At 45.2% G+C, this 15108-nt stretch overlaps 1 protein-coding gene across 1 annotated transcript; it reads left to right on the top strand.

Moving 5' to 3' along the window:
* The first annotated feature begins 1053 nt into the window (after positions 1–1053).
* PSMC6 (proteasome 26S subunit, ATPase 6) lies at positions 1054–13676 on the top strand. The gene is made up of 14 exons (XM_051621170.1): positions 1054–1256; positions 2788–2867; positions 3233–3272; positions 3427–3479; positions 7071–7138; positions 7574–7688; positions 8242–8329; positions 8493–8554; positions 8643–8766; positions 9085–9146; positions 10197–10317; positions 10400–10480; positions 12378–12449; positions 13182–13676. The coding sequence occupies exons 1-14, from the start codon at positions 1130–1132 to the stop codon at positions 13298–13300; spliced, it is 1212 nt and encodes a 403-aa protein (XP_051477130.1). The 5' UTR covers positions 1054–1129; the 3' UTR covers positions 13301–13676.
* The last annotated feature ends 1432 nt before the right edge of the window (positions 13677–15108 follow it).

The raw sequence follows: 15108 nt of genomic DNA, 5'->3' as shown, positions 1-15108 counted from the left end.
TAACATGGTCTGGTGGGAGGTGGCCCTCCTCATGGCAGGGGAGTGGGACTGGACGGTCTTGAAGATCCTTCCAATGCTAGCCAAACTAAAAATCTAAAGAAAAAAAAAGGCACCTGGGTTACCCTGTTCCTGCGGGCTGTGGTCATACCCTGGTGCCAGGATGGAAGAGAGGAGCTGGGGGGCTGTTCCTGAGGAGGCACTGTTAGAAATGAAATGTAGCATTGATCTTGCATTCTAGTGTTAGAAACATAGTGTCGGGTTTGGTTCATCTATATGTATATATATATATACACACACCCTAGTGTTAGGAATATATAGTTTGAGGTAAGTGAGATATCTGCACATTCCAATGACACCAGGAGTGGTTTACAGCCAGAGAAGCTGAGGGACTGAACTGGGCTCCATCTGGGGGATCCGAACATGGAGCAGGATTTATGGCCCAAGATCAGACTCAACAAAGCCACTTCTATCTTGCTCCTCAGGGCAGGATGGCACCAGTGGGTAGAGATCATTTTGTTAATTGGGAAGACAGCCAAGGGGGCAAGAAAGGTCAACATTTTACCTTAAAAGGTAAAAAGTAAACTGCTAGAATGGAATGTGAAAGCAGGGGCGGGAAACTTACAGGATCATTAGAAGCGTGGGATGGGCTGTAAACCCTGGAGTGCCCAGTGGGGAAACAGGGGAGGGAACTTTGCCTCGGGAATAGGGAATATAGACCGTTATTCACCTGACTACGGGTGTGCCTGCTTGTTTAGGTCACCCATTCTTGCAAGAAGGTAAATAAACTGCTTGGCTGAAGGATCCGTGTGGGCCTGTTCCTTGGCACCACAAACCTTTCTTACAGCACGGCCTGTGGGTCGTGGGGGTGGATACCCCCACGGCGTGGTGGACACCCAGGGATAGATCCACACGGATAAAAAAACACCCACGGGCAAACACGGGGATAAAAACACAGGGATCAAACCACACCAACACACCAAAACTCACCCCTTCCCTTCCCTCGCCGCCCGCCGCACTGCGCATGCGCAGCCGGGCGCGGTGCCTCCTCCGCGGCGCTAGGGGGCGCTGGCGGGGCGGGGGCGGGGCTGAGCGGCGGCCGCGCCTCCCCCCACCCCCCCCCTCGGCGGCCATGGCCCTTCCCGGCATTCCCTATGAGCGGCGGCTGCTCATCATGGCGGACCCGAGGGACAAGGCGCTGCAGGACTACCGCAAGAAGCTGCTGGAGCACAAGGAGATCGACGGCCGCCTCAAGGAGTGTGAGTCCCCGCCTCCCTCCGGAGGGGTCGGTACCGTGTAGGGAGGCTGTCGCCGGGCCCTCCCGGGGAAGCCGGAGGGAGCCCGCCGGCCGCGCTTCGTCATGGGCCCGCCTGGGCCCCGCGGGGCAGCGCCGGGGCCGGGCTGGGGGCAGGCAGGGCGGCCGGGGGTCGGGGCTGAGCGCTGCCGGGGGTGGCGGCAGAGCCTGGCGTGGCGGCTCCCGCTTTTACAAGGGCCCTGGCCGGTTTGCTGTCCCCTTGGGAGGGCCCCGGGGGGCAGCCCGGGCCTTGGGCCCCTGCCTGGGCTCTACGGGAGGGTCAGGCCCCGCCGTCTCCTGATCCAGCCGAGGCGATCCGCTTTCCCTGCCCTTTTCCCTCGTGATTTTTTTCTGTCAGCTTTTTTTTTTTTTTTTTTTTTTAATTCTGTTGCAAATCGAAGAATCATGGAATCATAGAATAGTTTGGATTGGAAGGGACCTCAAAGACCATCCAATCCTAACCTTCCTGCATGCACAGGGACACCTCCCACCAGCCCAGGCTGCTCCAAGCCCCATCCAACCTGCCCTTCAACACTGCCAGGGATGGGGCAGCCACAGCTTCCCTGGGCAACCTGGGCCAGGGTCTCACTACAAAGAATTTCCTCCTAATGTCTGACCTACATCTCCCCTCTTCCAGTTTTGATCCTTTCCCTCCTGTCCCATCACTCCCTGCCCTTGTCCCAAGCCCCTCCCCAGCTTTCCTGCAGCCCCTTCAGGCACTGGAAGGTGCTCTAAGGTCTCCCTGGAGCCTTCTCTTCTCCAGGCTGAACACCCCAACTCTCCCAGCCTGTCTCCAGAGCAGAGCTGCTCCAGCCCTGGGATCACCTCCGTGGCCTCCTCTGGACTCTCTCCAACAGCTCCATGTCCTTCTCATGTTGGGGACCCCAGCCCTGCAGGAGGTCTCAGCAGAGCAGAGCAGAGGGGACAATCCCCTCCCTGGCCCTGCTGCCCACGCTGCTGGGGATGCAGCCCAGGACACGGGTGGGCTCTGGGCTCCAGCCACAGTGCTGGCTGGAGTTGAGCTTCTCGTCACCCAACACCCCCAAGTCCTTTTCCTTCAGACTGTTTTCAATCCATTCTTCCCCCAACCTGTATTTGTGCTTGGAATTGCCCCAGCCCGGGTGCAGGACCTTGCACTTGGCCTGATTGAGCTCAGTGGCTTCTGTTAACATTGTTCTGGCAGTGGCATGTCCCCCCACATGTCAGTGCTGTGTGGGGGCACTGAAACCTTTGAATTTAGACTTTTAAAACTCTGGGCTGGGGTTTTTGGTGCCTCCTGCAGACTGTGTTCCCTGAGGAGAGACATGACTGTGTTAAGGGTGTGCAGGCCCAGGGTGTGCTGAGCAGGGCCTCCCCTGTGCTTGCTGGGGTGTGACTTACTGGGGGTGTGCAGATCTCCCACAGTTCAACTGTACCTTTCTGCTGGTAAAGGGCCCAGTCCTGAGTTGCTGTTGGATTGAAAGTTAGCAAAATCCTGTGTTTCTTTCCTTTTCTAGTAAGGGAACAGCTGAAAGAGCTCACCAAGCAATATGAGAAATCAGAAAATGATCTCAAGGCCTTGCAGAGTGTTGGGCAGGTATGTAAGAGAAGCAAGGTTGTAGTGTCCTGTGGTCATAGAGTCTTGTGGGGGTGGTTGACAATGACCTTGCCTGGAAAGTAGCATTTAAGTGTGGTTTCATTATCCAGAAAGAGTAAGCAGGAATGGTACAGGTAACAGAAGCTGGAGCTTTGCCATCAGGAACAGCCACACCAGGCATGTGTTAAGAGAGGTTTTCTGGGTTTGTCCTGGCTGACAGAGAAGTGTTAAAGAAATAAAACTGCTGACAAGCAGCTTGAAGCAGGAGAAAGAATGTCAGAGCTGACAGTCATCTTTCATGTCCTGAAACATGTTGCCTAGCAGTAATTTATCAAGAGGCTAATACTGCATTTATTTTTCTGCAGATTGTTGGAGAGGTTCTTAAACAGCTAACAGAAGAGAAATGTAAGTATACTGGGCTGCTGTACTCTTTCAAATCTTGCAAATAAGCTTTTGGAGTTAAAATCTGGCTAAAGATTTGGAAAAGTAGAGAATTAAGAGTCTTGGTGATGGAGTATTGGAAGAAAAATACCATGTGAATTATGTTTTCTCTCTCCAGTTATTGTGAAGGCTACAAATGGACCAAGATACGTGGTTGGCTGTCGTCGTCAGGTAGCTGATCTTTGTCAATGTTCAGTAAAAGTTTGCTTTGCTTTCAATTATTAACATTGCAACTGGGGCCTTAGTGGGATTAGGCATTTTCTTTAAGATGTATATGGCTATTTTCTACTGACATCTGTCTTCCACCTCCCTTTGTAGCTGGTAGTGCTGTGACTTCCTAGTGAATACAAAGCAGCCCAAAGCATTCCAAGGAGCCCTCCTTGCCTCTCTTTGATTGTTTTAATTGAGCTGAAGTTGTGTCTTTCTGCCTGATTTTGAACTTCCTGAAAATTAATCATCACTCTGAAGGTTAATTAGCTCTGTGTGGTCTCCCTTGCTGGGTTGTGAACATGATGTGTGACTGTCACTGTTGTGCTGAGCTTTGGTTTTCATGTTTTATAACTATATATACTGCCACAGAAGTGAGGCACTTTAATATAGAACCTTGCTTACAGCACAATCCATCTTCTGCTGTAGTCAGCAAGAAGCACTTAGAGGTACCCTTTGCTTTTTGTTTTTATACAAAAGTAGAAGAGATATAGTGCACACATGGTTTTGAAACTACAATTTAAAAATTTTGGTTAATTGAGCACTGAATGTGACCCACTAACAGTAATTGAAACCCAAAGATCAACTATTCCTCACCAAAGCTGCCCATTAAGTTAGAACCACAATACCTAGGGAACATGTTATGCAGCTGCAGAGACATGGGGAGAGCAGAAGTGAAGCTCTAGTTGGATTTTATTACACTCATTCCTGACTTTAGGAAATGGAAGCAAGAAGGATATGAAATGTGAGCCTGAGGTATCTGAGCAGACAACAGGCAGTTCCTTCAGTAAAAGGAGCACAGATGTGGTGCTGATATTAGAGGTGCTTTTCTTTCTGAGGACAGACTGATGTTCACTTCAGAATTGGGAACTGATTTTATGTGAAGAAACGAAAAGAGGTGTTGGCAAGACTGACATGCAGCTGTTTTGCATACTCCAGCTTGAGGTTTTGTACCTGGGAGTTAAACTGAAGAGCCTGCTGTGATTTAAAAAGAGGGGCAGCAGGAGGGGTTTGGAGCTGTCAGAGGAACTCCAGGGGAGGGCCCACAGTTAACCACACTGAGCAGTAAGCAAGGAGCAAAATTCAGGCAACAAGTATTTTCCTGTGATGTTGATTTGGTAAGTGGTTTGGATGTTTTTCAGCAAGGATGGACCTTTCCTTTTAGAGACAAATTTTGGAAAACATGGGTACCAAGAAGTGAGTTAGTTCATGCATTATGTACAGAGGTAGCCTTGACTCTCCTCAAACACACCAGTGCAATGTGGTTTTGCTGGCATAAAACACCTGCAAGAATTGCTAGTCTTGAAATGTTCTTCAAATAGATAATTTGAAGCTTCATCCCTTTGAAGATGTTATGGTGGAGCTCTTTGTTTTCTTTCATCAGAAAGAACAAAATATTTTTCTGGAGCATAACTATAGTGATTCCACTTAGGGACACATGAGGTCATCTTGAGGTTCTGGGTTGACACAGAGAAAAATGCTGAGGAATAGGTTGTGTTGGATGAGCCTGGCATTGCAGCACTTACTTTCCAGTTTATTCTCCAGTAAAAACACTCTTTGATCTTTAAAAGGTTCTTGATTTGATACCAGAGACTAAAAACCCAAACGTCTCCACGATTGTTTTCAAAATGTCAAAATTCCAAGTCAAGTAATGTCCTGTGGAGTGTTTCACAGACTGAGGTTTTTGATCAGGGTCCTTGTGGCTGGGCTGTGCTGCTGAGGAAGGGAAGCAAGGATGTTTCAATTGAATCAGAATTACTTCCCTCTCCAAAGGGCATTTCCTGATGAATTCAAGGTCAAGTGGTTTCTCATTGTTTTCTTCTCACTGCAGAAGAACTTTAATCTGTTGGGCAATGTTGAGTCTGATAGAATTTCAAGATTTTACAGCTTTCTGAAGATTGGGCAGCTGGAAAGAGGTCTTTATTAGTGAGCCCAGTGAGGGAGGAGGGACAGCTTGATCCTGAGCTCTGCCAGAGACTGAGGAGCCCACGTGGCCAAGGGACCTTGTCAGTCCCCCAGCAGGGGAGATGGGAAGGGTCAGGCAGTGCTTGCAAACAGCTGTTGAAATCCCTGTTGTTCAGATGCCATGCCAGGAAGGCTCAGAATAAACAGCTTTCATACTCTTCCAATGTGCATTCAGTACTTCCTCTTTATTTATTTATTTTGAAAAGCAGAAATGAAGAGTGGCAAGGTGATCCCAATGATCATTGCTCAAGGTTGTGTGGTGTGAGAGGTGGCACTGCTCTTACAGACCAGGTTTCTTAAAAAGAAAATGAGAACACAAGTTAATTGTTTTAATCTGTCACCGTTTGACTCAGAATCAACAACAATCCCAGCAGAAATTAGCAGGTTGTACTGGAATAGGACCTCTAATGTGCTTAAAAATACCATAATAATGGACTGAGCAGAGAAAAACTGCTGAGGTGGATGAGTAGGGGCATCTGAGGTAAATGATAATGAGAGAATAACAACTGGAATGGCTGACTTTGAGGATGGGATATAACTGGATATGTGCAAATGGTGGAAGGCTTGGAGACAATATGTTAGGAACATCTCTTCACCATTTCTGGCAGTCCAGGAATGAGAGAGCCATTGAGTAGAAGGGTGGCAAGGTCAGACTCAAATGGGCAGGCTGTTCCCTGTGCCCTTAAAGGAGGATTGTTGGCTTGTTCTGAAACAGATGGTTCTGCCCTGTGTTGAGCAGAGGGGATGATTAGATCCCCACTAATCCTGTCAGATTGGCAGCAGGAAAGATATTTAAAATAATTGCAGTCTAGAAAATAATATTTCTTTTCCAAAGTGGCAGAGGTAAGTTAGTGACTTGCAGTTCAAGATCTGTTTCAGCCTTTAAAATTCTTCCTGTGGTCTAGTATAGCTTTGCTGGTGGCCAGTTGTGACAGCCAGCAGGTTCCTTGGTCTAGACCATTCTTATAGAATCATAGAATGGTTCAGATTGGAGAGGACCTCATCAGGTCCAACCTCCCTGCTATGAGCGGGGACACCTCCCACCAGACCAGGCTGCACAAGCCTCATCCAACCTGCCCTTCAACACATCCTTGAGGCATCCACAGCCTCCCTGGGCAACCTATTTCAGTGCCTCACCACCCTCATGGTGAAGAATTTCTTCCTGATGTCTGACCTAACTCTCCCCTCTTTCAGTTTAAAACCCCCACCCCTTGTCCTATCACTGCCCTTGTCCCAAGCCCCTCCCCAGCTTTCCTGGAGCCCCTTCAGGCACTGGAAGGTGCTCTCAGGTCTCCCTGGAGCCTTCTCTTCTCCAGGCTGAACTCCCCCAGCTCTCTCAGCCTGTCATTGCTCCCAAAGATCATGTTCCCATGAAACAGTGGGTCAGCTTTTCCCAGTTTAAGCATTCCCAAAAATGGTGGTGATGTGGGAACAGTGTTTACTAACCAAGCTGCTTGGCATGTGGCTCAAAAGCCCTGTTTTCTTCTTGTGTGTGATTAAGCAGAGAGACCAAACTACAGTAAACATCTTGGCTAAATCAAATATTGTTTTGGAGTACGATTCTAACAGAAAACCCTTTTTTGTGACTAGCTTGACAAAAGTAAGCTGAAACCAGGGACAAGAGTTGCTCTGGATATGACCACACTGACAATTATGAGGTAGGTTTCTGCTCTACAGCTACTAGAAAGGGGGAAAAACACTGGAGCAGGTTCCACCATGGTGTGAATTATCAGATCTGTCATGTTTTGTAACTGTTTTCTGCCCAGCAGTGCTTAAGGAAGAACAGTTACTTTGAGGGGAGGCTTGTCTGTCTATTAGATATGGTTTAAAAAGAAACATATTGCTCTTTACTAAAACTAATTCAGCTATAACTTAGCCTTTTCAGCTGCTTCTTAAGTTTTTGTTGGGTTGATTTAAAACTGGAAAAAGTTTCTGGGTTTGAGGTTTACCCTTTTTTTCAACAAACACACTAGTCTTGTTAACAGGGTGGGGGGAGAAGAAATCATTTTGATAACGGCTGTAAAATTTATTCCAATTACTTTATAAATGTGCCTGCAGAATGACAAATGTCTACTCTTAACTCTTTATTCCAGGTATTTGCCAAGAGAAGTGGATCCACTGGTTTATAATATGTCTCATGAAGATCCAGGGGATGTTTCATATTCAGAGATTGGAGGGTTGTCAGAACAAATCAGGGAGCTGCGAGAGGTATCCAGCATCTCACACCCACTTATCAAAATCTGGGTGAAGTTTTTCAGTGCAACAATGTCTTGCAGTAGCAGAGGAAGTTTATCCTAAACACCAAAGCCCAGTTCTCAGCTTGGATTGAGTTTAAAATGAAGAAAGATCCTCTAAAGAAGAGGGTTTGAAGGAGCCAACACCTTCTAGGCTAAGGGAGTGCCAGAAAGTCAAGTGGGAAGGTGTAGTTAGGATTAACAACCAACAAACCAAACTTGAATTTTGCACAAAACTACTAGAATTGCTCTGGGTGGTGGTGGTATGACAGTAACAAAAGGTGGTTTGAGCAAAAAGCATCAGGAGAAACAAGCCACTGCAGAGCTGAAGTCTGAACAGGAAGGGCAAGATTGTGGATCGAGCTGTTGGATCAATCAGATGTTTTCTCCCTTAACTTTCTGATACAACATATGCTGCACAGATAAATAAGAATACAGGTACCTGGAGAACAGGCTGGCTAGTGTACTGTTGGCTTCCTGAGATTTCTGTAAAACTCAGAGTCTCAGTTTGTTAATTGTCTTCACAGGTAATAGAATTGCCACTTACAAACCCAGAATTATTCCAGCGTGTGGGAATTATCCCTCCAAAAGGCTGCTTGCTCTACGGCCCCCCTGGTGAGTCTCCTTAAAGGGTAACAAATGCTTAGTTGTCACTCTCAAACTCCAGGCAGTAGGTGTTTTTGTTCCTTTTTTTTTTCTTCTTTTTCCCCTTTTTTGAAGTCACTAGCATGCAATGTTGGGTTACTAGGTAAACAGCTTCCATCTCTTGTCTGTCCAGGTACAGGGAAAACGCTTCTGGCCAGAGCTGTTGCTAGCCAGCTTGATTGCAACTTCCTAAAGGTATTGTAACTTTACCCTGGCACCCACCACATACTGAATCTGTTTGCTCTCCAGTCTCTTCACTTGTGTGTCTTTTGTCTTTCAAAAGGTGGTGTCGAGTTCAATAGTGGACAAGTACATCGGTGAAAGTGCTCGGCTGATCAGAGAGATGTTCAATTATGCCCGAGACCATCAGCCATGTATCATTTTCATGGATGAGATAGATGCTATTGGTAAGGCTGATAATGGCCTGGAGGGTGGCTAGAGTCTCCTTTCAACACTGAAATTGGCTACAAAGACACACTCTGTCCTTTCAGAAGAAATGTAACGGGACAAGTGGTTCAGCTTCCTCCTGGAGCTCTTACAGCTAGCTTGGAACTTGGCTTGGATATTTTTTGACTATATAAAAATATTTTAAAATATGGGCGTTTAACTCTTTAGATACCACCTCCCCCCCCTCATTTTAAAAGGGATACCTAATTGTCTTTAGACTTAAAATTAGATGGAGGCAAAAATGAAGTACTGTAACTTAGGAGTTTGGTGTGTTGCAGGTGGTCGCCGTTTTTCTGAGGGCACCTCAGCTGACAGAGAAATTCAGAGGACTCTGATGGAGGTGAGTGTCTAAACCTTGAGCCAATACTGTACGGTCCACATTAAATAATAATAATAATAATACAGATGGGAATTGTTACACTGTGGTCTGGCTTGGTAGAGCTTTTTCAGAGTCCATAATCTAAGCTAAAAATGAACTAGATGCTGCTTTTACAGAAGGCAGCTGCACATCCTGATAACTCAGCCATAAGTTCAACTTGGAGAGTACTTGAAAGAATCTTGAAAGTTGCTAAAATATTTTGTGGTATTTTCTTCTCTTACTGTGGCTTGACTTTGCTGCTGCTTAGTGCACCTTCTTGGAGGCTTGGAGGACTTCCTCCTTCTTAAAGAGAGGAAAGTGGAGCTTGTCCCAAAAGTTCTTACTCTATAAAACCCTAGAACTGTTACAGTTCAATTTTTCTAGACTAGGAGGAGAAGTGGTTGTATTTCCTTGTTTCTCTCCTAATTGCTCTGGTAAACTGGGTTGTGTGAAGAGAATTTGAAAACCACTGGTGACAATTAGTAAGAATTCTGAAGCTAATGAGAAGCTTTGTTTGCAAACAGTTTGCCTGGTTCAAAAGAATGTGTCTACCTTATACAAAGAATTAAATCACTGTGACCAAAGAGCAAGTACTTTGAATTTTCACATTGAAATGTTTCTCTTTGTGTGTATTATATGATTAGTATTCTAGAGGCTGTTCTTCAAGTCTAATTTGAATGTCCTGGTCTTAGTGCAGTACACTCCAAATGTGCCAGCCAACCTTGGCTTCTGTAGTACTTGCACCATTTCATTGCCTTACTGTTTTAGTCAAGGCTTTCATGTTTGAGCTGTGCTTTCTTCAATGTCTTTTTCTCTGGGCAAGGCATTTACAGTGTCTTGGGCTCTCCTTTGGTGCCTAGGGAAAGCACAGGGAGCTGTGGCCTTTCATTTCAAGGCTTGTAGCATTTTTTGTTCTGATTTTTCTTTACCCCTTTTACGTCTTGGTGAAAATAGTTATGCAGAAAAGAAGTACAGTGGATCACACTAGGAAGGTCTTGGGTTGTTTAAAAACAAACTTCTGTTTTCTCTTAGTTATTGAATCAGATGGATGGGTTTGATACTCTGCACAGAGTTAAAATGATCATGGCTACTAACAGACCTGACACGTTGGATCCTGCTCTTCTGAGGCCTGGAAGACTGGATAGAAAAATCCGTGAGTTACTACCTGACTGTGGCTGGAAGGGTGGTATTATCCACATGATTTCTGTTTTTATTAAAGCTGTAATTCTTTCTAGATATTGATCTGCCAAATGAGCAAGCCAGATTAGACATTTTGAAGATTCATGCAGGTCCTATCACTAAACATGGTGAAATAGGTAAGTAGTTACCTGGATATCGGTACAAATGTGAAGAGGATGACTTGTTAGGATGACTCTGCCCCTCTAACTCCTACTCTCACACCAGCCACAGAAATTCCCCTCTCACAATTCTACTTCTTTTTTAATGCATCCTGATTGAGTTGTTGTTAAGTCCTTTGCAAAGGAAAACTGAATATAAACCATTGGTGTGTAGATGTAAGCTGGAAAATCAATCTGATTCTCATCAGGTAGTTCTGTGTTGCTAAAGGAATAGCTCAGTGCAAGTAAAGCTGCATATTCATTAACCTCCCAAAGAAAGATAAATTCTTGCTGCAAGAGCCTGAAAATAAACAGAGAATCTTTAAAAGTCATGGAGAAACTTCCTTTGGAGTTCAGAGATGGTGTAACAAAAACCTTGTCTGAAACAAAGCTTGTCTTTGGTTAGTGGTGTAGAGAGCTCTCTCCAGAGTGTGAGAGGTAGAAGTATCTGCCAGATGGAATGGGCACGGTTTAGTTAAGGACTGTGTTACTCGAAGCTGAGCAGACTTAGTTTCAAAGTGATGCTTTGGAGCTTTCCTCATGAAAGCAGTAATTGACGTGCCTTTCAAACGCTATTGGCCGCCTGTGAGTTCAGCAAGGCCCCCCAGGCCCTGCCCTCTGTGCTGACACCAGCTGGAGCTGCTCTCGGTCACCATCTGGCTGCATAAACAGCTGCAGCTTTATAGAGGGGGTGGGTCCGGAGAGGGAATGAGCTGGGGGAGGGCCAGAGGGATGGGGATTGGCCTTCTTAGCAGCAGTGTTGGCTTAAATATGCATGTGGCTATGGTCTAAGATTGAGAAGAAGCTCCAAAGCAAATAACGAACGTGAGGTGAAGTATTTCATCCTTTTTCTCCCTATCTTGGGCACTGCAGTGGAAGCAGAGTAGGATGGTTCCTTTGCACCATGAACAAGGTGAGCTGGCAGATGGGTACTAGCTAGATGTCTGAACCTGACAGGGGAAGGCTGTGGTGCTCAGCTCTCAGATCCTGAAAGGAAGTCCAGGACTTACTGGCAAGGTGGGGTGTGAACTGCATTAAAATCCTAAGAGAACAAGCTGTTCCAGGCTCCAGCATGAGATTCTCCAGTTCCAATACTGGAATCTGCTGAAGTCTGTAAACCTATCAAACCCTGCAGTGTTCCTCATTGCATACTCCCCTCATTTTATTTTCTTTTACTTTCTAATGATGGGGAGACTTGTTTATAGCACATGGAATTGCAATACAGTTTAATTTCTAAGGGGTTTTGTATTACTAAGATAAAAACTTTCAGCTCAAGTGTTTGGAATTTCATACAGAAGGTAAGCTGATCTGAACAACTTTTTTGCAGAAAAAGTTGATCATTTTAATGAGCAGCCCTGCAAATACCAGAACTTGCTGGAGCCCCAACAGACACAAATTTTTAGAAATTGTTTCTAGAATCTGTAACCATAGATTTAGTCTTTTAGTAAATATATGTGCATAAAATAGCAGACTTAATAGATAAGATGTTAAATGTCCTGAGTAGATGCAGTTGTTATAAGTGGAAAGGAACCAAGTTGTGATCACTTGGAGATAAGTTTCTGATCTAAATGATCATTAGAACACTGTCTTGTAGCTTTTCTTGCATTTCATGTTGATGTTTGTAATCTCAAGCATTCTAACTTTGGCATTTGGTTATTTAATACAAGCTTTTGGCTGCAATGAAGGGGATGTTTTAATGAAAGGGATGATACAGCTGATGATTTCAGCTGATTTAATTTATCAGTCTAGCTGACAGCCATCTCTTTGCACTGAAATCAAAGTAAAGTATTTCTTTGTTAGCTGGATCTGTATTTTGTTGGCATCCTTCACGGGAAATGTGAATGTATTTCTAATTGGCATTATGTTTTATGACTAGATTATGAAGCAATTGTGAAGCTTTCAGATGGCTTTAATGGAGCAGATCTAAGAAACGTCTGTACCGAAGCAGGTATTTTCTTAACTCTTAAATTTGATGTGCTAATGCTAAACATTTGAGCAGTTTCTCTGATACTTCTGCCAGTAGATGACACGGTGCTGTGCCCTAAGGCTTGGTGGAACAAACGGAACAAAACCTCTCTTCTTTCTTCCATGTTTCCTCATGACTTGTACAGTCAGAACTTGATTCTTAACATATTCCCTCTGAGGCTACAAACAAGTCTCCTGCTGGGTCTTGTGGATACCAGCAGTCCAGCTGGTCACGTGCAGATCTGGTGCTGGCCTGGAGCAGCAGCACTGCATCCATCTGACCTGCCTGCCAATATCCCCTGCCAGATAGGAGCTGGATCTGCACAGAATGGTGTGGATTTGGGCACTGCCCAGGGACATATGTGGTATATAAAAGATCTCTATTTCAGGTGGATCAAACAGCCATAGCATTTCTGCCCTGGAGCTGGCCTCTAACCACTGCGTGTCATGACATCCCTCATAATACCTCCTAAGCATGAACACATTCCAGAAACAGTGATTTTTAGTAGTTTAAAACAAGTTACATATTTCCTACTTAGCACCTAGTTCAGAAAAGTGACCTCATTGAAGTTCCCCTTCTTTCCAAAACCCCTGTGTAAGCTCTGCATGCAGACAGTGTGACTTGGACCTGTTTTCCCATTCATTTGAGCTCATCTTGATGTACTGTTGCTGCCAGGAGCACCACCTTATTCTTGCTCTTAAATTGTCCTTACAGGTATGTTTGCAATCCGTGCCGACCATGACTTCGTAGTTCAGGAAGACTTCATGAAAGCTGTTAGAAAAGTAGCTGATTCCAAGAAGCTGGAGTCCAAGCTTGACTACAAACCTGTGTAAATTAACCAAGTAATTAATGATTGACTGCACATGTCATATTGGCTTAATGCATAAAAAGAGAGAAATAATGTACCTCTTAATTATTATTGTAAGGTGTTTGTGTAATGTGTAGCTAGTAATTTGAGAACACTAGTTGCAAGTTGGCTGCAGGAGGGTGTTTTCAGTACAATTCTGAAATACAATATTCATTACAGCCCAGGTTAAGTAAAATGTGTGGAGGAGATGTGCTCTCTTAGCAGTTATGGGGTGAATTTGTAAATGTGCCTGAATGGGTTAACAGATTTTAAGAAAGTCAGTTTGTTCCTTGACTTTTTTTATATCGGTAAATTTCCTTCCCCCGAACAGTTTATGAATAAAACTTGTTAAAATCTGCTTATCCTGGTGTAGCTTCTCTGTAACTCTTTAAGAGAGCTGAAATACAGTCCAGCCTCCCTTTAGCTGGAGGGTTGGACTAGAGGTTCTCCAGAGGTCCCATCTAACCCCTACCTTAGAATGGTTCAGGTTGGAAGGGACCTTCAAGATTATCAGGTTCCAACCCCCCTGCATGGGCAGGGACACCTCCCACCAGACCAGGCTGCACAAGCCTCATCCAGCCTGCTCCTGGACACCTCCAGGGATGGAGCATCAACAGCCTCCCTGGGCAACCTGTTCCAGTGCCTCACTACCCTCATGGGGAAGAATTTCTTCCTCACGTCTAAACTAACTCTCCCCTCTTTCAGTTTAAAACCACTACCCCTTGTCCTATCACTGCCCTCTCTTTTTGGAGTTTTTTTTTGAGTTTGAAGAGCAGCTTTTCTGTGGTACTGGAGTCCTGTGTCTTACATACCAAATGGAGACAGCCTTTCCCACAGACAGTCGAGGGAAAAGTGCTGTTTATTCCTTTGCTGCTCAAGTCCAGGAAGAGGATTTAGCTGAGCTAGTTACTGCGAGAAGTAAACAAGTCTTAAAACGTTTGTAGTCCTCCCTTATGCTGGGGTAACTCCTGTGCTGAGTGCAAATTTATAGACAAAAGCATCTAAGTGGAGGTGGAGAAACTGGTAATGGTTTGATATATAAAAGTTTTAATTACAGCTCTCAGGGTGGAGAGGGAGATATGTGAGATGGATTTCCTTTCCATCTTCCCCTTCCAGGGGCCTGTCCAATATACTTTGATCCTGTGCCGCTTTAGGCACGTGAAGTGAGGCACCTAATACTTCTGGAGCTCTGAATTTGGCCATATGTGGGTTGCCTTTGTGCTCCCAGGGAGCTGGCTGCTGCAGCTGGCTGAGTAATCACTGAAACAGAAAAAAAAAAATAAATGTAGAGGTGAGGGTGGTGGTGCTAAGTGCAGCTGTCACCATGTTTTATTCATCTTTTTCAGCCCTTTCCACCCGGAGGGGTGTGTGTGTGTGTGCAGATTGGCTGCACTGTGTGCCCTGCCTCAATGTACTGGATCACTAGTGCACTGGGCTGCACTTCTGGCTACTTCTAATTATCCTAATTGGATTATTCTGGGCATGCTCAGCTGACAGACAGGATCAGATTAACTCTGGACTTCACAGGAAACGCTGCTTAACAGCATCTCCCTGGCTGTTTTAATTGCTGTGGTTGTGTGTCTTGTCACGGTGAAAGAACATGTAAGGTGTAGAACAGTTAGAACAGGCAACAATATTTTCTCTTTTTTTGGCTAATGGTTGTTATGGAGCTTTTTTTCCTGGTTAATTTGAACCCTTCCTGTTGTGATTGGGTCAGGAGTGTAAAGATGCAGCTTTCAGTTTACTGTAGCACACTTTTTGAGTGCACCTTGTACAGAGCTGCTAGGTCTGGCT

Source organism: Apus apus, chromosome 5 (genome assembly GCF_020740795.1).
Source record: "Apus apus isolate bApuApu2 chromosome 5, bApuApu2.pri.cur, whole genome shotgun sequence".
NCBI classification, from domain to species: Eukaryota; Metazoa; Chordata; class Aves; order Apodiformes; family Apodidae; genus Apus; species Apus apus.
The sequence above is the reverse complement of the archived record's forward strand: the minus strand, read 5'-3'. Positions and strand labels throughout refer to the sequence as shown.

Excerpts from the sequence above, each read along its gene's own strand:
- PSMC6 (XM_051621170.1), top strand. The coding sequence starts at position 1,130 with ATGGCCCTTCCCGGCATTCCCTATGAGCGGCGGCTGCTCATCATGGCG. Across the intron at positions 3,480-7,070 it reads TGGTTGGCTGTCGTCGTCAG|CTTGACAAAAGTAAGCTGAA; the intron begins GTAGCTGATCTT and ends TTTTGTGACTAG. Across the intron at positions 8,767-9,084 it reads GGATGAGATAGATGCTATTG|GTGGTCGCCGTTTTTCTGAG; the intron begins GTAAGGCTGATA and ends GGTGTGTTGCAG.